The 27001-nt window shown below is 36.6% G+C and overlaps 1 protein-coding gene across 4 annotated transcripts in view; it reads left to right on the top strand.

The window, feature by feature from the left end:
* The window catches only part of LOC133519711 (uncharacterized), a 66527-nt gene extending 39783 nt beyond the window's left edge, over positions 1-26744 (top strand). Inside the window, exons 4-11 of one of the 4 annotated variants that reach the window (XM_061853770.1) lie at positions 8425-8563; positions 12944-13060; positions 14546-14794; positions 15699-15803; positions 16925-17149; positions 19722-19881; positions 20195-20331; positions 21522-26744. In XM_061853770.1, coding sequence (XP_061709754.1) covers positions 8425-8563; positions 12944-13060; positions 14546-14794; positions 15699-15803; positions 16925-17149; positions 19722-19881; positions 20195-20331; positions 21522-21659 — 1270 coding nt within the window. In that variant the 3' untranslated portion in view covers positions 21660-26744. Of the gene's footprint in view, positions 1-8424; positions 8564-12943; positions 13061-14545; positions 14795-15698; positions 15804-16924; positions 17150-19721; positions 19882-20194; positions 20349-21521 lie in introns of all 4 variants that reach the window. The other 3 variants (XM_061853772.1, XM_061853771.1, XM_061853774.1) reach the window with 3 other exon arrangements.
* Positions 26745-27001: the final 257 nt, after the last annotated feature.

Consider the following 27001-nt stretch of genomic DNA (forward strand, 5'->3'; position numbering starts at 1 on the left):
AAGCCAAAGAGAGATTCAACGTAGTGACGTATCAAGAGCTCAAAACAGTGGCAGAGAGAAGAACATAATGGCAGTTACTCCACCGGCAAGAGCCAGGTTCTTAAAAATTATGATGAATTTACTCTTGGTATTTACTCGTACACCCCAGAACAAAGCTAGACGATTTCACAGATCTAAAAGTTGTTATGAACCAACTGGTAGAATTTTAGAGATTTCTAAAGCCAAGCCCAGAACCTATAACCAAAATATTTACCAAATAATCATGCAAACCAAACAGCACTTAGACTGGAACCAGGCCAGCTGAAATTAATTAAGCCCTAAGAAAGTGATTGAGAAGCTCAGTCAATTGCCTATTATTTACGAGCATAGTAATATCAATATGTATGTCGATGTAAGTGTTCCAACATCGTAAAACTCTGTAATATCGTATCGTATGAATATGTCATAACAACACTGTAACAGTTCATGATACGGAATAATTGCAAAAATCAATATATCTTATAAAATTTATAATAACATATATATATATATTATTAATGTTATTCTATTATATTATTGATTTTTGCGCGGGGTACCTATTTTTGCGTAGTTTGCCCTTCGGCTTTTGGTCTTTGCCCTAGCCTGCCCTATCTAAAGTGCCCTAAAATAGCTTACCTACTATTTTAATATATCTATGATTAGTTTCTTTTATAAAACCATTTCTCCTACTGGAAGGGGCTCCTCGCCTTCGATTTCCTCTTTTATACGGTCTTTGTGTGGTTATGATTATGACTTTAGTAATATTTGCTTCATAGGTTGCTCACAACCACACATATTTATTATTCATGCTTTGTAAAATTTATGAAAAAAAAACATATTTTTACCATTAAATACAGGACTTAATTTTTATGTCTAAGATATTTATTAATACTGCAACTACAATACTTCGAACGAATACAATCATGAATATCAAGCATATGACTTAAAATGTTATGCGATTTAAATTAATGACTATAAAAATTATAACATAACACATTTATGACAAAAACCCAGTTATACTCAGGAATAATTCAGACTAAAGATTTTTATGACTTACAACTGTATGCATAAAGTGTTATGACAAAAGTTGTTATGCGACCAGAGGGAGTCCCGTTTTAAAGACAAAAAAAAGATAATCGAATTTAAAACCAACCGGACAATTAATTACATACGAATAAACATGACATACAATAAAGATTCTCATTTATTTTTTCAAACGCAATATAGTAATTAAAACCTTATGCGCTTGAAACAAGATTGTTTTTGATAATAACACATATGCTAATTGAATATGCCTTGAAATTACATAAATCTATTCGTACAGCTCGAAGATCGGAAAACGCGATTGGTCACGATTCTATTTGGGAACACTGAATTCAACTGTTTGAATTACTCCTAAGGCTCTTATTGAAGCCCAGCTAAACTAATGATATTAAACGATATGCGCTTCTGTTCTTATTGCCTTAATCTCGTCCCATTCAATCTGGTCATCAAACATCACACTGTGTTTGTACACCAATCATATAATAAGCACATTGTTATGAAATAATGGGTTGGCAGAAACTCCAACATACGACTGCAAAGTTAGATTAACCAGTTTTTCCTTCACAAGCTGTTCGGTTAGGCATCTATTTATTACGGCTTGCAGTTCGTAAAGTTTTATTAATTTGGTAGGAAATATATATTCATCATATAATCTTATTTCGGCGTCTACGAATATCTTAAAGGTACAAGAAAGTGTAATTAAAATTGCAACGCCATATTTACTAAATTACTTTTACTTAGAGATTAGAATATAATGGCAGCTCAAAGGATCTTAAATTTAAGCATATATACACAATCAGTGAATTTACCACTGAATGCGTAGGTACCTAGAATAATTAGGTACCCGTTTCCAATCATCTACCTGCTTTTCGACATGGAAAATTAAACTTTTAGTTAAAGTGGTAACAAGTTTGTTGGTAACTAAAATAGGTGAGATCATAACCTAAAATTATCAGCAATAGCTAATGAAAAAAGGCCTCTTCGAAATAAAATGTAATAAAGCCAACAGTATGTACAGTCAGCGTCAAATACTTTGTAGCAGTCAAAGTGGCCAAATAGTTCGGTTCACCATACTAAATATATGGTGTACCGAACTATTTGGCTACTTTGGTTGCTACGAAGTATTTGACGCTGACTGTACCGCCATCATATCAAATAATATAACCCTATAAAACTTTTTATTATACCTAAGACTTGGCCGGCTGTCCATTTTAAACTGGACGCAGATAATTTCAGTATGAAGTTAGTTAACAAACTAGCAAACTTTTTTTAGTTTCATGCCAACTCTGTGCTATTAAGGCAGACCACGGAATAAAAGTTTATGAACTGAAAGATAACATTTATCTTTCATTTTAACGATCGACCGCGAACGGCAGCGGCGAAAGACCTAAAACTACCCCTTTGAGTTTACTGTTAGTGCGACAAAAGAGTGGAAATACATATTTAAAAAACATAAGGTTGACTGACCAAACTTATGACAGGCAAATTAACAACATAAACCCGTTTTTTTTTAAATTATGATAAACGCGTTTTTAGGGTTCCGTAGCCAAATGGCAAAAAACGGAACCCTTATAGATTCGTCATGTCCGTCTGTCTGTCCGATTATGTCACAGCCACTTTTTTTGTTATATAGGACATAAGTTGACTAAGTCCCACAGTAAGCTCAATAAGGCTTCTGTTGTAGATACTTAGACAACGATTTACATAATATATAAATACTTAATACATAGAAAACAACCATGACTCAGGAACAAATCAGGGAAATATCCATGCTCATCCCAAAAAATCATTGCCCTTACCAGGATTTGAACCCGGGAGGCCGGGACCATCGGCTTCATGGGCAGTCACTAGCAACTAAGCCAGACCGATCGTCATATAATTTGCTATTTACCTTTAAATAAAAGGGTTATTCAGTCTATTTATGCACACAATGGAGACATAAAGATAATTACACTTAATATGCGTAACGCGTAGCAATGCTAACTAAGCCGTACATAAGAGGAATATTTTAGTGCTTTCGTAGAATACTGATTGGATAAGGGTCAGGTTTATTATTCGGTATAAACAGTTTTGAACGCTAATATGATACAACAACAAGATAGTTAGTTAAAGGTTTATTAACATTTGAATGAACAATAAATAATTTAATGCAGATACTTTAATTGCTCTTACCGCAGTATGTCCAGTATGTACGAAACATTTGACCGGCCTAATCTAAAACATTTAAATTTGTTGTTCATAGTACAGCGTTTATATTTTTTTCAGATATGTAAATTTATATTTTTACTATTTTTCAAACACGATGGGTATTTTTTTAGGCGTCCGTACCCAAGGGGTAAAACGGGACCATATTACTGAGACTCCGCGCTGTATCTCATGAACCGTGATAGCTAGACAGTTTAAATTTTCACAGATGATTTATTTCTGTTGCCGTTATAACAACAAATACTAAAAAGTACGGAACCCTCGATGGGCGAGTCTGACTCGTAATTGTTCGGTTTTTTTTAATAAAAAATTTTATATAACACAAAAAAGTGACTGCAAGCAGTCACAATCCTACAATACAATTTTATTATTATGCAACACAATATCATTATGTGACAGCTGTTATCTCCATATGAATAAGAAAAAGCATACCTACAGAGAAGAAAATTAAATGAATAATATCATTTTGAGTTCATTAGATGATTTTATGCGAAGAGGTAGAAAGAAATTATTTTTTAATGATCGCCAACGCTAACTTTTCTCACATTCAGTTATTTTTGCTTATTTTCTGTCTAGAGTACTTATTTAAAAGGGTGTCCGTACAATTTCACAATTACATCGCTGATGTATAGTAAGCAGTAGTGTGGTTCAGCGGGCTGATTGTCCAAAATGATCTGAACACGCTTTCATATTTCTAACATCGCACTTGTGTTCAGATCATTTTGAAGACCACGTCCGTTTAGCTACTTTTTCTGGTTAATATACAACAGGATGATTTATGCTCTGTGCAACTCGACTGTGTCACTCCTCTGGAGGCTAGGATCACATTACTTATTTGAAACTTTGACAACTGTACCTAGTACTTAGTAAATTCCGATAAAGTACCAAACAAAAAAATTAATTATTGAACAACATCAGGAAAGCAATGAAAAAAACCATAGAATTAACATAATAAGAATAGATAAATTACGTGTTGTATTTATGTCATCTGTATTATGTAAGTACAAGTCCAATCAAAAATTTTATATCTTGAAAACAACCTGGTCCTTCTTAATATTTTTTTTAAGTTAAATATATATCCATGAGTCACGCTGTGTACATTTTCAAAACGTTTCCTCTTACTTGCTTACTATGAAACTATTGAGCCGAAGACACAGGAACTATTAAAGTACCAAATTTTAGTGAACGCCCTGACCTATTTTCTGGCGAAGACAGTGAAATCGAAGATTGACAACACAAAAGGTATCAATTTGGGAGCTCGTTATTTTCGTCTTTTATCTCCAAAGGGTATCGGGCTACATGAAAACAGAATTGGAACAGATTTTCAGATTGCTCTTTTCAATCCAATTCCTTTTTATTACTTGAAAAAGTAGATAAGATACCTTATATTAAATAAATAATAAATATAGGGAGCAATTTTGACCCGTGAGCGACCAGTTTTAATATAAGTATAACATCTTTCTGAGGCTCATGGAAGTTATTAAATACCGCATTGTCTGATACCGATTCGAGGGGTTATTTGGAACTATAACAGGAACCATCGGATTCCCTCAATAAACATAACTCTCAAAGTACAATAGGCAGGCATCTTCGCATGCTTTAACGTCATTATCATTAAGATTGAACGAGAAAACTATTATCGTGCCTAAAGAGCTTACAAAAAACCATTTGATGGTTATCTGAAAGGCATTAGGGAACTTGTGCCGTGTAATCCTTAGGAAGAAAAAAAGAATAGAACTAATCCTATTAAAGCTACTAGGACTCGGTTTCTTGACAATAATAAAAAAAATACCGAAAAGAGAATCTGGAAGACCAAGCTTTGCTCGAAAAACATATAAAAACTTAAATATACTCGTTTTTCCAGAGATAAGATAGCTAGATTGAATTGTCGCCCCCAAAAACCCCATATAGCAAATTTCATCGAAATCGTTAAAGCCGTTTCCGAGATCCCCAAAATATAAAAAATATACAAGAATTGCGTGCTGTTTGAATGAGTATGACTACAAAGTTTCTGAAATCTTGGCTTTAAAAAATCATTGACCATAAGAAAAAGTGAAAAGATTCTAACTTACAAGAACCTAAGAGGGCATTTTAGTGCAATTTTTCCATACTAAACGTTCTCATCATTTTCTGCTCTGGATTTTGGACCTAGATATTTTTATTTAAATATGATTTCAATATTATCTGTATCTGTACGTTTTGCTTTTTTATATTCTTGTTTTTATAAGAACAAGGTTAAGTACCTATTTTAAAAAGCGCTAAAAAACAGACGCATACAAAATCGGCTACATTAAACACAAAATTCAAAACGGTTAGACACAGATAACTTCTTTCTCATTCTGTTCCCATAATTTCGTTACGATTAATTAACTTTTGGGTGAGGAAAAAATCGAGAACCAAACCTCAATTTCTGAGATTTTACCTCTAAGCTGCAGTTGTCCTTATCGCACTAATTTTAGGAGCGGGGGAAAATTTTATAATTTCAAAAGCCGCCCCCGTCAGCGCGACGAAGATATTTACTTAAATTTCTCAAGTCTGAGAAGGAATTCAGTTTGTATTTCCTCTTAAAAAAGGTCTGACATCTGACAAAACTAATAAAACGCTCGATCGCGACCATCGTGTCAAGGTAACTTAATATTTAGCACCGCAAGTGAAGCATCATAAGATCCCTAATAGCAAAAAACATTTCTCCGGGCACTTTCCTCGTCAATCACGAGGGACGATGATTGATGGATTGAGCGATAAAGTATTTCTTCTTTTAACCACTTTCGTGACGCAATGATAGCAGGGATGACGGTAATTGGAGAGTCGTGGGCGGCTCGCAGGTTGATGTCACCGCTATTTTCTCTTGAGTTTGTCAAAGTTCCTCGAAAACTGGTGTAATTATTTATTTAGATCGATTTTAATGAATGAATTAAAGGAAATATAATAATGAAATACTGGCTGTTTTTCCATACTAAATTGTTTTGGGAAGTGGCAATATTACAACAAATAATATACATGTAGGTATAATCAAAGTGTGTAAATGGCATTTTGTGTTATCACATAACACCTGCAGTCGTGCTACGAGCATCATTTATTCATTTTTCCAGGCATGTGGGAGTCAGGTTACAATTACTTGTCATGCTTATTCAGCTCGACTTGAAAGTGATAAGTCACGCGTGATTACATATCATATTATAAGTTTGACATTATAATTTGCGCAATGTATAGCATTGTGGATATTATAGACGGCATAAACAAATAGTCTCGTGTGTTTCAGTGAATCAACCTGCATACTTTATGACAACAAAATATCACAGCACCTATTTTTCGGAGATCTGTCAGCTGATTATATGGCTCCAGCAGTATCGACGCTACTACTGCTGCTGTACGCTAATCACTCCATCATCTTCCTCGCGTTGTCCTGGCATTTTGCCACTCTCATAGGAGCCTGGGGTCCGCTTGGCAACTAAACCCGCCCCGCCCAAGAATTGACGTAGGCACTAGTTTTTACGAAAGCGACTGCCATCTGACCTTCCAACCCAGAGGGTAAACCAGTCCTTATTGGGGTTAGTCCGGTTTGAATCCGCGACCTCACCGTTAGGCCACCAGCCCCTCTTTCGCTTACGTAAGCTTATCACTCCGACTGTGTTAAATGCGATTTTCTGAGCTAACGTCCGGCGAAACTAATTATTTAATGATAAATTTTAATAGTCCTAAAAAAGCGAAAAACTACAAAACTCGATCTAATGTTTTTTTTATATTTTTTAATAAATTAGTTATACTCGTAATAATACATTTCATAACCCTTGCATAAAACTTTCTGTGTTATGCATTCAGCCTTTTATATTTACCTGTATAAAATACCTTCACATCTTTTCTCATTTCCCGTCCACTTAAATTCGCCTTAAACCTTCCTATTGTTGTCGAAAAATGGAGGTCATCACTCATGTCACCCGCCACGATGTAGGTACCTAAACTCAAGGTTCATTTTTGCTTCGATTGACGTATTTAACAGACCACTGAAGGTTAATTGTTTAAGCACTTAAACTAACCAAGTTCCCAACTGCTCTATTATTCCACGTATTGAGGAATTACAACTTCGGATCTATTTTATTGCTTGGATATGAACCTTAACGTATTAATATTAAGGCAGCTTTTCCGTTATTAAATAGATAATTACAATGGGTATTTGCTAAGATGCTATTAAGTACATGTCGGTAGGGTGCGATAGGGCTATTAATATCTACTTCAGAACTAGTGAAGTACCTATTTCAACTTTGAATACCTATATAACAGTTATCAATAGCTTCGTAAGTGCCTTAAAATGGAGCCATTCCTACTAAAGCATCTATTTTTTAGATAGCTGCATTAACCGTACTCGAAAGTTAAGGCACTAACGGATTTTCTTTTTTGGAAATAATTTTTAAACTTGTCTCTGCATCTGTTTTTTTTTTTTTGAATTCTATATTAATATTATAGTCATAAACTCGCAACAACATTACACTTTAGCGAGGATCGGTACATTATACTTGTACAAGTTGTACAATGAACTTTCAAGTATGGTCCCGTATACTAGATTTTAGCTGGCTACAAATTAATGGAATGGACTAATCAGAGACTGAATGAATTGTAACGTGTGTGCGATGGCGGACTCGTATTGCTTGAAGTGATATTATGGCTCGCGGCTTAAGTTTTAATTCTCAGTTCTAATATAAAGCGACTTACAAAACAACTGCATTATTTAAATGACCGCTACGTATGACTTTGTTACCGTATGCATGCGGCGATGTCCACTAATTTGCGTACGTGAACTGCCAGTGAACGCGACATCTCAAAGTCACTACGTGCATGTAGAAGTGATTTTGTAAAGCTCTTTGCAAGGTTAGTTTACTCCACTTTAGCTTTTGACAATATCTGTAGCTCCTGGTAGGTGCTTAGTTGTTACTACTTCTATAAATACCAAAAATAAGTGGGCATGATGCTTGTTTCTCTTAAAAATGTAGAATTAGCCTACTTCCAAACTTTAGTATCCCCAACAAACCGTGAGAAAGAGGAAGACCACTCGCCACCTGGTGGTCAGACATGCAATCGAAGGGATAATTGCCGATTAGGCTAGGAGGCCATTAAATGAGCGGCATATTAAGTGGTTTAACTTATTGTTTCTTGTTGCAGGTGGTCACACGGGCTTCTATTCCATCAGGCAATAGTCGACTGCGCCCGCGCCGCCATTTTGCTGCCGCTCGGCATCGCCGTCTTCCGTTGCCAGCCAGTCTACAAATGCTCGCTGGTCGAAACTGCGTTTCTACTGTTGGTATGTACGATAAAGATTATTTACGTTTTTCAAATGATTTAAATGAAACAGCTCGACGTAGCTGTACGGAGACAGGCCTTTCGTGTAGTGTGATTAAGTTAAGGTTGAAATGTACCAATCATGTGAAATTCGTAAAAAATATATCACTATAAACCAATAAATACTTAGGTTAATTATTTTAATCCATCTGTGTAGTAGTTTAATTATTAATTGGGCAAAGCGGAGGAAAGCGCCAAATATTTGAAACGTAATTAATATAACAGCCTCGGTAGAGAGTACCATTTGGCGTTGAAAGTCCGCGTAGGTCCTTGGGGTCCCAGCGCACACCAATTTCTTTACAGAAATCGCGGAGCATCAGGTTGATGTAATTGGTGACCGCAGAGCTGGCGGCTTCCTTGCACAACGTATCAGCATTTCGATACAACAAGGAAATGTCGCCAGCATCCTTGGTACAATGCCTCAAGGGCCTATTCTAGATGTAGGTTAGTTTATAGTAAAACCACTGTATACCTCTAGGTATACTGATATTGTAAATAAAATATATTTAAAAAATTATACTACACAGAATCGTTTAAACTTTAATAGATTCTTGGAATTAAAATTATCACATAGAAGATACGCCTCCAACACGTAACATGTTCAACGCAGCGCGTAGCCTGGTATGAATTTATTAAACCGTATAAAAACTCAAATTAAGTTGGAATAAAACTCAAACCTGAGAGTAGGTAAAAACAAAAATGCACATAAAACTTAAATCCCATAGCGTGCAAGAGACTTAGGTGATATTTCCAATACATATACAATATAAATCCGTGAAAAATATTCATAGCCACAAACCAAGGCTTAATTCCTTTTTGGAGCGCTTGAAACTAATCCCTCCATCAATCGATCGTTCGCATCGAGTTTTCCTGGTTTTGAAATTCGGTGAACAATGTTGCGAAATCTCTTTAAAAATATGTATAGGTATTTATCGCATAGAAAAAGTTAGTTTACTTAAAAAAATATTGTGTGAAAATGATTTTTCCAAATTATATAGCTATATTTGATATGTTTTACGTATATTTTACCTTGAATCTGAAAGGATAACGATTATAGTATAGTGAAATAAATATCCGTACTTAACCTATAGATATGGGAAAAACTTATTTCAAAAGATCGTTTATTGGAGTGCTACGTAATCCTTCGTCCTTTTATTTATGTAAATATTTTATTTTATTCAAAATATTTTTTCTTGCGTCTTTAACAATATTTTAGGCATTTTGTGGTAAAATACTTTACGATTGCGAAATTACACAATCTTTTCTCCTTGTTGCTGTCGGTGACATTCGAAAACTTTCAATGTTTGTCAAAGTCAGTAAAATAAATTAATACCACTGAAAATCCTCAACATGGCAAAAGTCTAATAAAATCTTGTCATCATGTTATGCAATCAAAGGGATGTTTGACTATATTTTTTAGACTATACTATTAAATAAACATTTAATAACCTAACCTTAACTTGCCTTACTCGGAGCGAGACTATGTCCTCCACAAGGTTTAAGACATTAACTTAATTACATACATTAGCAAGCTGAAAGTCTAGGCGCGCCAAATCCTTAATAGTTCTTACCTATTTAATAATGGAATGGCATTTTTGATGTAACAATATTGCTGAGCATAAGGTTTTTGCACTCTGCCTGCCCAAGCCACAAAATTCAACGCCAACGATTCTAGCTAAGTAGAGTTAGACCAAGATAAATCTGCAATAATTTTGATAGCACACGTGTGCTATCAAAATTAGTGCTATGTGCTATCTAGTTCTGACTCTACCTACCTAATTATTACACGCTTCGTAAAGAAACAATTATTTTACCACTGCAATTTCCACATTCACCGATGTTGATGTAGCCACGGTGAAACGATTGTAAATGCTAAATATAATTATATATGTATTTAACGAACAATTTAGAATCGTTTAAGGTATACTAAGTTGGGTTATTACCTCAATAACAAAGAATGCCTTAAAGTTGAACACAATAGCAGCAATTTCCCTGTCTCTGCCGCGATGAAAGAACCTTGTAGCAATTTGATATCATCAATAATTCCGAGGTTACAAAAGTTCTATGCGCCATCAAAATTAAGCCAGGAATTATTCCAAGCCTGGAGTTAAGTGCTCTTAATGTGTCCACTTATAACTTCTTACCATAAAAGCGAATTCAGCGTTTGTCTTTTGTCTTCGTCTTTAACTATTGTCCGACGTCATTCGTTTTAGACTAAATCATGCGAAAAGTAATAAGCTCATTCCATTTTATCGAGCTCAACTTCAGGGTATTAAATTAAATTCTATTGTTCAAATCATAAATGAGTAAGTATGAAATCAATTCAACATACTCTATTATAGTCATATCATACGATGTTATGAATTTTAACTGGTATACATTCACCAGATTTGGTGGGCCGCCATCGCTATTTGAAAAAAAATATTTTACAAGTTATTACATAATTTTTCTCGTTTCACATTTTTTTACTAAAATAACCACTAGGTCTACATTTTTTGTATTATCTGCTTAATAGAGTCATTTGACAACTAAATAAAATAATGTTTTGTGCACTGAGCTTTGGGTTTAATGAAAAATTCTAAGCGTAGTTACTTTTTTCATTACATTTCTGTTGACTTAAATTATAATGTTTGTGAATAGGAGACCCCAGTTAATTACAAACGACTTAAAGACTTACAATAAAATTGCTTCGACACGATAAAATACTCTTATTTGATAAATTTGAGCATATTTAATAATACCACACCATATTTCCACAAAAATCTCATTTATATTTGTGGCCGAAACATAACACCAGAGGATAATCAGTAATCACTTATTCAGAAATGTAAAATACGGTACAGATTTAAATAACTGAACATTATTATTTTTTGACCGTTCCCTTTCATCATACGGTTCATTAACGCGTTCCCAAGTCAACAGTAAACCCCACCTCCATTGTTGACAGAGTGATCAAGCTATCAAAAGCACCTAATTACAAGCTACATTCAAAGAAGATCCGTAAAGAACTGTCAGCACTTAAAAGCACTCTCGCCAATAGGCCCGTGCAAGTTTCTTTGGTGAAGAATCCAGCAGGGTCAGGGCCCTGAACAATGGTCTTCCCCAGGGCTCGGTTCTGGCTCCCCTGCTTTTTAACCTCTACATTCACGACCTCCCTTCGCTACAACTTCGTGCTAGTTTGGATGTGCCAACGACCTGGCCCTTATCACTCAACACCAATGCATGGAAGCCACCGAGCCAATCATAGAAAGGGACCTGTCCGTTTTGGATTACTTCTTTTCGCGATGGCGCCTGCGCCCAAACGCAACAAAGACAGAATCGTGCTTCTTTCACCTCAATAACAAGGTAGCGGATAAGACACTGACAGTATCGTTTAAGGGTTCTATTATAACACACAACGCAAACCCTAAGTACCTGGGAGGCACACTAATAGAAGCCTAACGTACAAAAACTATCTTCAGAAAGTAGCAGCAAAACTAAGGACTAGAAATAACCTCGTCCAGAGGCTTACAGGAACCAGTTGAGAAGCTCCCGCCTCTTATCTCCGAACCACAGTGCTAGCACTAGTGTATTCAACAGCCAAGTATTGCGCTCCGGTGTGGATGAATAGTGCTCACGTCTGATCCGTGGATACGCAGCTTAACCACACCCTCCGATTCATATCTGGATGTCTCAAACCCACCCCCTCTCACTGGCTTCCTGTCCTCAGCCACATGGCTCCAGCTCATTTAAGAAGAGAAAGGTGCCTTCACTGAAAAAGAAGCATCTAAAACTTACGACAGCAAAAACCTGCCTATTCACAGAGACCTTGTAGACTTCGGACATAAAAGGCTTAACTCCAGGAATCAACCCGCACTGGAGATGTCTGGCAAGCAGGACTTGGAGCCTTGAAGAGGCATGGCAGGAGGAATGGTTATCACTACAAGTTTCTTCCAACCATTTCACATTCACACCTCAGAAACCGCCTGCTGGATTCAAAGAACCACGCCGACTCTGGACTGCCCTAAACCGACTTAGCACGGGAGTAGGAAAATGTGCCTACCAATGGCACAAATGGGGCTGAAGTATTTCTCCTGCTTGCGATTGCGGTCACACCAAGCAGACGATTGACCACGTGGTATTGGAGTACCCCCTCACTAAATAGACGAAGACGCACGCAGAAGACTTGAAGACCATCTCCTGTGCAGCAGCTGCCTACCTGAAGCGGGCAAAAATTTAAAACACTACCTGATCTGTATTTATTTATATTTTTTATTAATTTTGACCATTTTTGTATCCAGCAATGTAGAATATGCCATACGATAAAATTAGCACGTTACTTCTTATCCTTTGTTTGTTTCAGGTAACAGTATCAACGGTGAATATGCTAACTACGGTGTTAAACGACAGCCCCATATTTCCGGAAAACGAAGAAGAACAAGCCGATTTATCTGCTCCCCTGCTAATGGACAGCCCGCAGGTACTATTACATTAAATACTGAATATAAAATACATTAGGTGCTAAACATTAAGCTCAAATGGAATCGGGTAAGAGATAGCGAAAGCCAACGTGATTGGAATGTGTATATTTATTAAAAACGAGTGACTTTAAGGTTCAGCCAGATGAGTTTTTGAAAAATCGTTGTGCTTTTTTAGATAACAATACGATTGCCAAACTTGAGGCCTGATCTTGAAGCCTTTCTCTAGTAACTTCATCGATACGAAACCTGATTTCTTGAAGAAGAAGAAGATTGTTAAAACATACAAAATATTGAAATTCAAAAACATGATATCTGCGATCCCGGGCACTTACAGCCATCTCGCTCACGGCTCACACTCACGCTCAGTGAAAGTGAGAGAATAACCTGAACACACGAGGCCTTAATTCGCTTAAACTTATTCCTTATTCCTCCTCATAACCTCAAAGAATGAGGAGAAGGAAAATATTTTAGCCCAGCCCAAGCAGCTAATGGACACCCTCGAGTAATGACCAACTCCGGGATGAGCTATTAAGCTTCATAATGAGAGAATTTAAACGTACGACCGTTTCATAAAGGCACAGAGCATAACACGGATCATAATGCATCGTTAAGGTACAAAATGTCAGAAATCAACATTGCTGAAACAGAAATCCAGGTACTTTCCATTTAAGTATAAAAAGTACAGAGATGAGAAATCTAAGTTTAAAATGACACTTACTGACACGACTTTACACGACATAAATATCGTGTCATTACGTTACGCCTGTCTTGACTCGTACTGTCATGTTATTAAAGGGTAGATTTGACAAACCTGCGCGTCATCGTGGATGACACGAAAATATTGCGGTCTCTTTGAACAGCATGAGCTACCATAAAATTAGTAGTTAAAAACCATTTTAAATTTGGGAATATAAAATGTCACCCATAAATATTCTAAGATTTTACAGTGTTTCTCTTGCGGCTTAGCGCAGTAAAAATAATAATCGTCAACAGAAAACCTTGCCTAAACTCGGAACATTAAAACCTTTTGTGTAATTGAATTTGTTTTGTTTTCTGTTTACTTTGTGGACAAACGATGAAGGGCCATTGAGATTGTAATAATAATAATTACTGAAAAAAATAAAAATTTAGACAGCCTTAAATACAAATATGTATTTATTTGAGAGCTCGAAAAACTTTCCAATAACCCAATACTACTAAATAAAACAAAACTAGTATTACAAGCGCATAGGAACTTTTTATATTACATATGTTATATTTTATTACCGACCGCAAGTAGCCACTGCACTTTCCACCATATCCAAAATGTGTATGCACAATTTAATTTAAAATGTTAAAATGCCAAAACGCCATGCGACGTCTTCATTTCTACTGTCACTTTAAATTGAAATTTAATTGTGAGCGCAGCGGCGCGCCATCGTTTCCCATCGTCTGGAATTAAAAAAACACTTTAATTCTCACAATTTTTTTCTTTACTTGTTTAGTGCGTCCTCTTCGGCACATTCATGATCTGGTTCGCATCCATCACGATCAACCTCGGCCCAACGTTTCTGTCGGGCGCACTAGCAGCCAGCGCCGGGCACTACGGATCCTACGGGGCATCACCCTCTTGCCCTCTAGTCCGAGGGCCTTTCCGACACTACGTCCTCAACGCTCTCTGGATTGGCGTAAATGCCGTATGCGTAGGCCTCACGCTGTTCCATCTCAAGAAACTGCACAGAGACCTCACTAAGGTTTGATGATACTAGTTAATTTAGGTTTGAAGATACTTGAGCAACGGACACAATGGCATGGAGAAGTGCTACTGTATTAGCAGGATAGTCGCTTAGTATATTTCATTTGCGTTATCATGGTCATTATCATTGTCGATGTAGACTTCTCCATGATCATTTGACCATATCACTTGTTGATCATAGTGTCATTCACAGCTTTTAATGAATTAGTGATAGTTTTTGTTTCAGTGACACGAAAAACGGTGTAATAGTAATATATTTTCTTGGAAATGTTAAGCAGAATGTATCGTGTATAAAATGCACTATCCATTTAAACCATATTGGAGACATCAACATGGTTTAAATCGTTTTGCAACTAAACTTACCTCTTCCATCATGCGATAGTCGACAAACGCCAACGCTGGAGTTAGGAGTTTTTGGTAGTTTGCCAATACGCCTCGCACCACAAATAAGATTTAAATTCTCACGAGTCAGCTTATACTAAATAGATGCAAAATCCGGTGGTCAAGAGGAGTTTTCCCAGTAAAGTTTTGGCTGTGCGAGATATAGCATACGAAGTTTATAGACTCGTCTATTTTTTGAAGATATAATTGTAGCCGGCACTTTTTTGATATCTTGGGTGCTGAACTTTCCCATTCAGATACAATAAATCAACGAATCCAGGCTACCTATCGAGTCTAAATGTAACAAATCTTATGAATAAAAGCTCTTTTTATCTTGAACTTGTTCTTGCATTTAATCAAGTCAAATATATCCATACGTACAATTTTCAAAGCATCTAAGCAAATAATACTCATTAAAACTATCACACGTTAAAATTATTCAAGTAACAGACGTTAAGTATGCCTATAACTTCTACGGGATCTTCACACAGGGGGGATAATTTAAATGTTATCGCATGCAGGCTAACGTAGAGGCAGTGCGAGTAGCTGGTCTAGTGACCACGCTTGTCAGCATGGCTGGAGACAACAGGCGCATGGACTCGCTGCCTAACAGCGTCGGACCGAGGGTAAGTACTAAATTGGGCATGCTCCATGATTGCAAGATTCTCACGATCACTTTGCGAGGTAATCGAAACACATTTGGTTAGTTGTTTTTTTTTGGCGCACGTTTTGAAGTGCCTCAAGTGTTTTTACCTGCAAAAAGCTCTTGAAGCATTCTTGCAGAAAGTTTTTTTTTTTTAGGAGTACTAGATACTTAGATACTTCGGAAATCCTCCTATTATACCAAACAGCATTTTTGTGGCTCGACTATATGGAAATTATCTATATTAGCGTCACGTTGCCACGTGTATTTATAAAGTAAGGAAATGAATCGTGAAATATCAATGTAAGTAGGTGACGCTGATGATTTGTCTCTTAGTTCCCGTGAGGGTCTTGCGGATTGTCTGGAAGCCTTCTTGTTGCATGCGCACACCTATCACATAAACCTATTGCTGCAACCGTAGACTATTGACTGCACTGTAGAAATTGTATAACCTTTATATTAACGTCTAGCCGCGTGAAGTTTTTTGTTTGAAAACACAATTCAGCGAATCCAAAATTAAGGTATTTAAGAAACCCGTTTTGCGCTTCTGGTGGCTTCAAGCTAATGACAGAATCGATAAGCCTCTAAATATTTCAAGCAGTTGATTAATCAAACCTTGCCCGAGGTTCTGAACTTTTTAATTTTTCCGGTATAAAAATAAAAATAATAATTCAGCCTATAAACGTCCCACTGCTGGCCACAGGCCTCCTCTCATGTGCGAGAGGGCTCGGGCTATAGTCCCCAAAAAAACAAGAAAGAAATAGAATAGGGAATAGAATAGGGAAGAAATATTATAGTGCTTAATAAATAGTGATCGAAAACTCACGCGGCTGGATCACTACAACTTAAATAAACTTTTTGAATTTAAACTATCAAACGTTAAATAAAGCTTGACTTTTATAGTATCCGCTTTACTTAATCTCTCCTAACTTAAAAAAGTAACCTTACTTTACCACATGTAATTAAACTATTTTCCTACTTTAACATTTACATTAAATAAAATTTAAACTGAGTAGCTTATCCGCTTTAAAAGAAATTTTAAAATAAAAATAATACAATTCATTTTGTAATTTGGCGGGGTTCTAAAATAAATATTTTTTACAGACTGTAGATGGAGCATTAGCGGACGGCCAGCGCATGCAAAGCTCAAATCTGCCGCTGGGCGGCGGGCGTCGCCTGCGGGGGTACCTGGCGCGGGTGGAGCGGGAGGGAGTGCGCCGAGTGCGCATGTTCGTCGTCATTACCGCCGCGTACGTGTTGTTCTGGGGGCCGCTGTTCATCGTGACGCTGCTACACCACCCGGCGCTTACGTCGCATATAGCGTATGAGGTACTTACAAATGATCCATTCCATCTTTTGAAATCAGAAATGTTTTTTGATGAGTATCAACAGTTAACCCTTTTCGGGCATACAATTTCTTTTATCTTAAACAAGTTTTAATATACATTTAGGTTTACATAGTTATAAAATTATTATAAGTTATAGAAGACTTTGTCTATAAAAACCAGCGAACGAAAAAAACATAGAAGACTAATCTCAACTAAAATATCAGCGTAAAACTATTAAAACACGCAGTACTCATAACGGACCAATCAATGTTGAGGTCTTGTTTTTTTCGACGAAACTTCGTTTGACCATGATTAGTCAATTTAAACCACCCAAACTACGATTGGTGTATTATAAAATAAGGCGCTGTGATTGGCTGTAGCATTGACACTTGAAAATACACGACAATGGACGTAGACGGTTTCATGCGATATAGAACGTTTTAAATGCTATATTTTTGTATGATAATTTGTTATTTTATTTTAAAGAGTATTAATATATAGGCTTATTATTTGTTCGTTTGTCGCACGTGTTTAAAGGCAATTAAGCCTCCGAACCAATTAATACATTGTATCGTTCATGCAGAAATTCGTATTGAACACGTTGTCGTAGGAAGTTTGTATGGAAATGGAAAAATATCATTGTTGTTTTTACTATTTTCTTTGTGTGGCCTACTCCACATCAAAGTACGCAAACAAAACAGAGGGCCTACCGCGAACCACGTTCGACGTGTTGCCTGTTGCCCTGTCATGCTTACGTACGAATTTACAAGTGCGACAGAGAGGCAACACGTCGAACGTGGTTCGCGGTAGGCCCTCAGTCACAAAACCTTTTTCGTGTGGACCCACTCACGACAGCCGACAACATGGCGGCGCGCGGGCTGGCAACCATTGCTACCGCTTGCGCCGGTAATGCGTGCGCCCCGCCTCCCGCGTCCTTCATCAGTGTTACCTACGTCACGGGATCGATCGCTCGCGCATCGTCAGCGCCAGTTAAATCCTATCCGCGTACTTGACTAGTAGCTTATCGTGATACTAGCCTATGGATTCACGGACTAATATAAACGGTATGGTGCATGAACCTAACTAGTGTTTCGGTGAACTGTGTGTGCCTGTGCTAACCGCTTGTGTTTAATACTAACTTAAATAATAATAAATTTTTAACTGTATTTCGAACATTACATATTGTTTATTAAGTGCGTGCATTATTATTTACGATCCTCGTAGGTTTAACACCCACACTTGCATTCTTTCCATATTTTTCACCGTACAAACCGTCCCTGGACCTAGAAATATTCCAATACCGAAATTAGCCAAATCGGTCCAGCCTTCCGCCAATTTAACGAAAAGTTATAAATAGCAGCGAGATCTTTACTTAGTAAAAATGTACCTACACATAAAAAAGCGCCACCTACAACGACGATTCGTATTTACTATCACGAATTTAAATTATTAAAATGACAACCTGAACAAATTTAAAATGAAAGTTTCTTAATATCAACGATTGTTTAAAATGCATAACATCATCCCCATATGAAATCTGTTTTGATCAAGAGAAATCAAAATAATATGATCCTAGCTAAATTATACGTGAAAGGTAATGCCATATTGTTTCCGGTGTTTGTTGGAACGACTAGCACATCATTTATCCGCACAATAAGGCATATTTCTTTTATTAAAGATATAATTTTAATACTTCTTACTACGACTGTGACAACGAGCCGCCATTTGCGAACTAAATAGCTCCGCGGCACAAAGTTGACGCCCCGCCCGCTTCGGCACAATGTGTGTGGGGTCATTTTGCAGAGCTAGTTCGTCATCTATGTTTATTATCAATCGCTGATAAAAACTTCTTTAAGCATCTTTAAAAAGTATTTAGTAAGCACGTAAGTAGTGGGTAGACTGTTCCATAATATGCACTGACTACATTTTTTTCTCAACAAGATTCTGATAATATCGATAAAGTATAGCATCTATTAGAAATCTTTTTAATTTCTTATTTATATGAGCCTTTCAATTTAAAATTAAATTTAAAAAATTTCAATGCCGAGAAAACTAACATGGCTTACGTCATCTATTGACGTGTTCGCATTTGACACTACAACAAATTCAGGTACAGTTTTATAGTTTCTAAATTGTATAAGTTTTAGTTTTATCCAGGTTGACATGGAGGTTAAGGCTGTTTAGCAATTTTAAAATTGTTGTTAGTAAACATGTTTATACGTGGCATTGCGTTTTCAAAATCAACTGCCATTTTAAAACCTCCTAAGCCACTCGTTGAAATCTGGTGCGAAGGACCAAAAGTGAGACCGCACTTTACTGCACAAGTACCAATGCTAAGTTATATTGTTCTTGGGTTGTAAAAGTTACCGATTGAGCAGATATTAAGTAAAACATGTGAATGAACCCTTTAAGTAAAAAAGTAGTGTAGGCACCATTTTGTAAAAAAATACATAAGTAATATGTATCAAAGGTGTATCATATGATGTGTCTCTTGATGGTTTTCTACCAGCTACCCTTTCTACTACCATCTTGCTAGGCTTATCAATAAGTACCAACCAGTCGTATTTTCCCAGATGTACTTCCAAATCTCGCTGCACATCTCGTACGTGCACGCCGCAGTGAACCCGCTGCTGTTCATGGCCCTGCATCGCGCGCTACGTCGAGCGGCCCTGCAACTGTGCTGCGGGTGCTGTGTGCATTGGAGCCAGTTTGTTCTGGCACTTACAGCTGCTGGTAATTTATATCAATAAAATATGTAACAATACATGTATTTGTAGGTAATTAATGAGGCTAAAGGATTCTGGAATTGAAAATAGCGCATTGATTTTAAGAAGGCAGAGTCAGTTTGATGAGGAAAGCATTGACCATACTAGTAATATAGTCTTTGGGCCGTTGTGGTGTTGAAGAGTTAGCATTATGCTGGGTTCTGGAATTGAAAATAGCGCATTGATTTTAAGAAGGCAGAGTCATTTTGATGAGGAAAGAATCTTTGTATTTTGAATCTTTTTCAAGAACCAATCATCCACACTTTTTTTCTTACTTACAGCCCAGTCACCACTGGCACCAGCCTCCTTCTCCCCAGCAGCAGCATCGCCCGAGCCGCCCCCTGCACCGCCCCCACCTATGGCGCCCCCCGCGCCGCCAGCGCCCGCGCACTCGGTCCCCGCGCCTCACACGATGATGGTAATTACTTCTTATATGTAAGTGTTGACACCGTAATACGTGGTTTACTCACTCGCACTGCCCCGCACGAACCCTTAGGTGGAATCCCATTAGTGTGCGCCATTGTGCCTGGTACTTACCAGGCACAATAGACAATAAGAGGAAAAATCCAAGGTAGAATACTTATTCTACCTTGGATTTTTCCTCTTATTGTCTATTTTATTGGCTAAAACATGTATTGTGAAACATTGGTATGCAGCTTTTAAAATCAAAGCCCTCAAACCAAAAGCCGGGTTGGGTTTAAAGTTGCCAATATCAAATAAGTTCAAAAGGGAGACATTCATCAGTAGAATTGCGATTTTCCTTGGTGCTCGTACAGTCACATGCAGAGAGGGGTACCCTGCATAGACTGAGTGTATGTAGTGGGGGTGCCCTGTCTCTGCATCTGACTGTACATCCGCAAGCTCAATTACACCGTTTTCATAGGTGTGCAAGCTTAAAAATTTCCGAGCCTTATTCTCGGTTCTAGCCATCAGTTGATTCTCTTTTGTGAGAGCCCGTAAGCTACATAGCTGAAATCTGTTCCTTTTCTCTGTTTTTGAACGTCAATATTGTATTTTTTTATTAAGATACTACAATCACTCATGCAAATGCAATTATTTCTATTATATGCCTTTAAGTACTACATACGTTTGAATAGTACAATAGCGCACAATACGAATGGGATTCCTCGCGTAGTTCCCTCGCGAGTTAGACACGGAATATCCGCGGTGTTTTTGGTCCCTTAGGCTTCTTGCCAGGGGATAAAAACTTGTCTACGAAACCTTAAGACGAATATATCATCAATACCAATAGCATCGGAAAAATCGATAGCACATCAGTTATTACTATAGCAAACTTATTTCTAATTTATTGTCGAAGTGATGAACTAATCGCCTCATGTTCATGTTAGCTGTACCTGTTAAAGAAGTTTATTGGACCAATAACTTTTTATAATTATGAAAAAAACTGCATGAATACTTTTGGATACTTAATCCGAGGTATACCTAACGAAAAAAGAAGAATGGTAGGGTTACCAAGCAATTCCAAGAATGATAACTCTCGGATTGATCCGACTGTGAGCTTCAATTCTTCTGTGATAGTGGCGTTCCTATTAGACATCCTGTAGCTACCCTACTCTAAGTTAAATGATCTCAAAATCTCGATCTCAGAGTTGGGAAGTTGAGGAGTGTGACGCTGAGAGTATGTCGAGTGCGCGTGTGCAGGGAGACGAGGATATGATGGGGGAGCCATGGAGCAGCGTGCGCCGGCCCCCGCGCTCCCCGAGCCCCCTGCTGCCCGCGATCTAAGCGGCCTCGGCCTTCGACGCAGCCATTCTGCATCATGCCGCGTCCTCGTAAGCCGGCGCCCGCGCCGCGGTCGCCACACATATCCGCGCTGCATTTACTATCATCCGTGTCCAAATATCTATGTAAATATACGTGAAACTTCAACGAATTATATGTATATAGTTAGTAAATTAGCGAAACATTTATGTACGAAGAAGTTTCTGGTTTACATATAAATGGTAAATTACAACGGTTTTCTACCAGATACTTGCAACCTTAGTAATGGAGAAAAAAGTGCAAAGTTCTTTAGTTAAGGTAAAAACTATTACGGGACTAATTGGCTATTGATAAGTGAACCTGAACCTGGAATTAAACTTGTTATAAGGTTGTATAATGGAATAAGAATTATTCTGAGGCTATACTATCAGAATGGATCTAATTTTATTATATTTATTCGGACTAAGTATTTAAAGCACAGAGTAAATCAAGTACTTTAAAATAATGAATGTTTATGGTGTATTCGATTAATGGGTGTTCTAATTCTATAAATTAAGCACTTAGAGAAAATTTATAGAGATCTTATTGTATCATAAACGTATGTAGGTATTTTAAATATTATACACTTGTAACATTTTATGGGAAGCTCAAATTCTAAACATGAGGACATAGCATACATCTCAATCATATGCACTAGAAAATGTACCGACTGGAATCGGTCATAGTCTAAATAAAGATTCTATTTTTGTTAGTAAAAATGCAATCTCCTATGTACTTAAGCAATATGTTCTCAAGACACCAATTAGATAGGAAAAGTAGTACTTATAAAATAAAGAAATATATTTATGAAAATTATGTGTCTCCTATCACATTGTTTTAACTTGTTGTTTTGTAAATACTAAAACGTACGATTTCCACAATTTATAATCTTAAACAATTAATTTATAAATTTAAACTGTTATCCGTTTTCAAATTATTTTTTGTGTGTATTTCCTGTTAATGTGATTATCACCAAAACTTTGTTGATTGTTAACATTTCTCTACTCAATGTAATTTTTATGCATAAAGACTGACTAATTTTATTTTTCTGTTTAACTGTCCTGTGTGTATTCCTATGAACTTATGTAAGTATACTATCTTAGTTTTAAATATCAACTATATGACTCGATAAATGTATCACTCTTAGAATTAAGTTACATGTGAATATTAATTTTCACTTATAAGATTATATGTAAGTATGTCTTATCTAGGTTATATTTTTTTTAGTCAACCGTTCTTTTACACAAAAAATCCTGTGAACTGAAGATATTTGATTTTGATTTGATTGAACTTGGTGACAATCTTACACAAGTCAACCTAGTCCGAAACTGAGAGATATATTCTTTTACATTATAAGTAAGTCATCACTTACTAGTGTCAGTCAATTGATTGTCCTCGTTAAAGAATTAATTTCATAACAAATATGTCTTTAGGCTAGATTAACACACGCCAACATGATTGGTATAATCTAGCAAATACGAGTATAAACCATATTTGAAAATCCGAATGTTACTTCGACAGATTTTTCCTCCGCCGCCGCCGAAACATATTATATACATTATTGGCGCTATGGATGCGAAAACAGACACCTTCAAGATTCAAGGGTGGAAAAAGCTTAACAATAATGTCACCTATCCATATAACCAAAAAACATTTAATTATTAACTAAATGGATTACCTGTCTTTAAATGGAATGAAATAGACGAAACATGAAAAACAGTAGAGAAAAATATAATTTAACTGAATAGAAATACTTTATAAAAATCATTGTACATAGTAATGAAGAGACAAATCGTCCTGTTTACATTTTCGTATTCATTATACAATTTTTTCTATAGTTTAATGTACTATGTTAAATGTGTCGCAGTGGTGTATAATATAAGGACCTATGTCTAAAATAAAATGCCAAATTAAGAGAATATTATAAAATCGTGGTCTTCACGTAATTATTAAAATGAGACTATAAAAGGAAAAAATAAAATGATTTGACTAAAAATGGTTTTTGTCTTGAATTTTTAGGCCTTTATTAGTTTCAATTGTCAAAGTAGCCCTTTTTATTTTCGTTATGATGATGTAATCCTGGGTGGACAACACACTGGGTGGAAAAAATGTGATATTTCATTGGAAAAAAATTTAATACTCTTCGACAGATGTTAATTATCAGATAATTAATTAATTGGGCAACCAGGGCGGCATTACAGTCATGTACAGTGAAAATGTCTCTCCCTACTACCCATCCATTTAAACGGTGTGCAAATTCCTTTACTAAGTACTGAGTATCTAATCTACGGTCGATATGCTTTAAGTTATGTTTGCTCCTAAAAAAAACAGCACAAACACGACGTTGTAAGGACGCAAGTAAATATCGTTTTCTCAAACTTGCTATGAAATGATGACATGACTTACGTCAAATTAGGTCCGGAAATACTACATATCAGGTGCGATGAGTGAAGATGATATGTAAAGGAATTTCATACTGCCTTACACACCTAGGACTGTAAAGCAAGCTTCTTTTGTTTTTAACGTCAAATTGTGACACAACGTCTTGGCATCCAACCATCAACTAGCTTCAGTAAGCTTGGTAGTTGGTACGGTGATTTGTTGTGCATATTCGTTGCTAAGCAACGGCAGTGGCGCATCGCGCAGGCGCGCGGACTAACGCGCGTGAGGTTGTACACCGCCGCTAGTAGAGTGGCGAGCCGAGTAGGTCGCCACAAAACAAATTGACTACAATTTTTTGTTTTAATTGCAAGTTTGAGAAAAGCACTATACATGTCTCGGCGAGAAACGGGGTTGCCGGCCGCGTATCTCTATCCGGCTTCGCTACGCTCAGCCGTATATATCTACTTGGCCTGCAACCCTACGTTTCCCGGCCTCTATAGTAATGTACTATTACCACAAATTGTATCTTAGTCTAGTCAAAAGTCCCACTTTGTCGCTTACCATAAGGACGAGAGTCGCTTGTATCTTTATACGAATAATCTGGCAAGGGGTAAACGAAAAATTGGGACGTTTTGCCAGCCGCGGACATAATTAAACAATAATACGAGTAATGTCAATGTTTGTGATCAATGACAGCGCAAAGAACAGTGCGGCATGCAGTCGCAATTGGAACCTAAACTTTACCCAAGTAATTAGGCTACCTACTTAAGTACCCTAAGGGGTGCTTTGGAATTTCTCATTATGATAACACTAACAGTATAATTTCGATGCTTCCGTTGAGCACAATTTTAATCATACATTAATTAAAGCTGTTCCAAAAGCTTTCGCAAAATAATGCGATTATGTGCTTAATTGGCCCACGTTCGAAACAGCGCTAGCTGACTACACAGTTAAACATAACAATAACAGTATTTTAAGTTTTAGTATTTTTATGTCAATACATAAAAGTACTACGTACTAGACACGCTATCGAGAACAAGTTGTGTCCGCCATTTTCGGCGTTTGACGTCTGTCACTACGTTTAAGAATAATAGCTATTCAGAGTAAAAACTGTTATGACAACTGTTCGTTTTCTGCCTAAATACGTACTATAAAAAATCTAGATAAATGTATTTATTTCCATTAAAGTGTTATTAATGATTTTTGTTTCTTTTGTGACATTGCCGATATTAAAATTTATAAAAATAATCTTAAAACCTTAGGTGTTTGGCTCTCGAACTCGTAGCAATTTTGATCAAATCGCACTTATAACATGATATATTCTTTAAATATAATAATAAAAACACTTCAAAAAATTACAAGATAACAAATTTATATATCATTTTTGTGTATATATTCTACAAACAATAAGGTACATTATCATTAGTACCTCCGTGTTACATCTGCGAAATGAAATTTATGCGCCAAAGAAAATGGCGTACCACCGCGAGTGTTTAAAGTGACGTTTCAAAATAATCTATATGGCTAAGCTTAAAACAAAACATTTTTCGCGTGTATTGTTATTATATTGCTTTTATTATGTTTCTGGATATTATTAGAATACATTTTCATAACGCATAAAGAAATATCGTCTCTGCAAAGTTGCATAAAGTCAAAGTGAAATGAAAAACTAGATCGTGATGGACCTCATTCCTTAATACGCTATTTATACATAATATATACGTACAGGCGCCATCAGATATATCGTGTCGATACTATAATGATCGTGATCGTGAGTTATTGGTGTGGTTGGAAGTTCGGCGTTTGATGAAACTGGTTTGTATTGAGCTCAGTAAGTAAATTCTAAAATTATTAGACTTTTATCCTAACGCATAATAAATACAAAACATTTGAAAATCTTTAAATCAGTTTAATCGTGAAATTTCTTGTGCTTAAATACGGAATACAGTTAAATGAGTTTTCGTATTGAGCATCACCTTTGGTCGTTATGCATGGCGTATACCTTCCCTCCTTTTCCAAACTAAAATACCTTTTGTTAGAAGACAAACCATCTCAGTGTTAGGACCTATGTACTATAAATAATGACAATATACTGCCTAATTAGATTATCTGTGCTACCGAGTTCCTTCTAGGCGATAACTAGATTTACTTCTACTAAGCACGTACGAACCCGCCAAGCTCAAGCAAACAATAAATCAAGCAATTATGAACTTTATATTTATGTGTTAAGAACCTTCACAAGTTTACCACATGAAGTGGTTGGCACGTATGGCGAACGACGGCGAACGTGACGATTCACTCTCGTTTCGTGGCCGCTATTGAATTCAGAACATTCTTTTGGGTTTGACGTCACGGTGTAGTGCAGTTTCATATTATCAGTAACATGGCCATTTTTAGGGTTCCGTACTAAAAAGGTACAAAAGGAACCCTTATGGTGCGACTCTATCCGTCCGTCCGTCTGTCTGTCTGTCTGTCACATCGCTAAATATCTCGAGAACTACTTATTTTTAATAACTATGGGAAATGCCCAATATGAAGAGGGGGCAAAAATTTCAAAGTCTAGTGACTAGGTCATGTGGGGTATCATTTGAAAGAGTTTAAATTGACTATTCCAAACAATTTTTATAATTTTTTAGTAGTGGAAAAAAAAATATTTATGAAGGAAGATGTGAAATAAATACTTCCCCCCCCCCCCCCCCTCCCCCCTTATCTCCGAAATTTAGCGAAGAAAAATTATGATTTTTAACATAATATTAACATTACTATATATTCTACAGGAAAAATATAATCAGACCTCTATCTTACATCGTGCAAATTAGTTACAAATTTGCCGATAGATGGCTTCAACCTCATTTCATTGTCATTATTTCAGTTATGAAATAACTACTGGATTCTTCTATAGCCTCCTGAGTCCCGGAGGCCTTTCCCAAAACGTAATTTTCACT

Source organism: Cydia pomonella, chromosome 7 (genome assembly GCF_033807575.1).
Source record: "Cydia pomonella isolate Wapato2018A chromosome 7, ilCydPomo1, whole genome shotgun sequence".
NCBI lineage: Eukaryota > Metazoa > Arthropoda > Insecta > Lepidoptera > Tortricidae > Cydia > Cydia pomonella.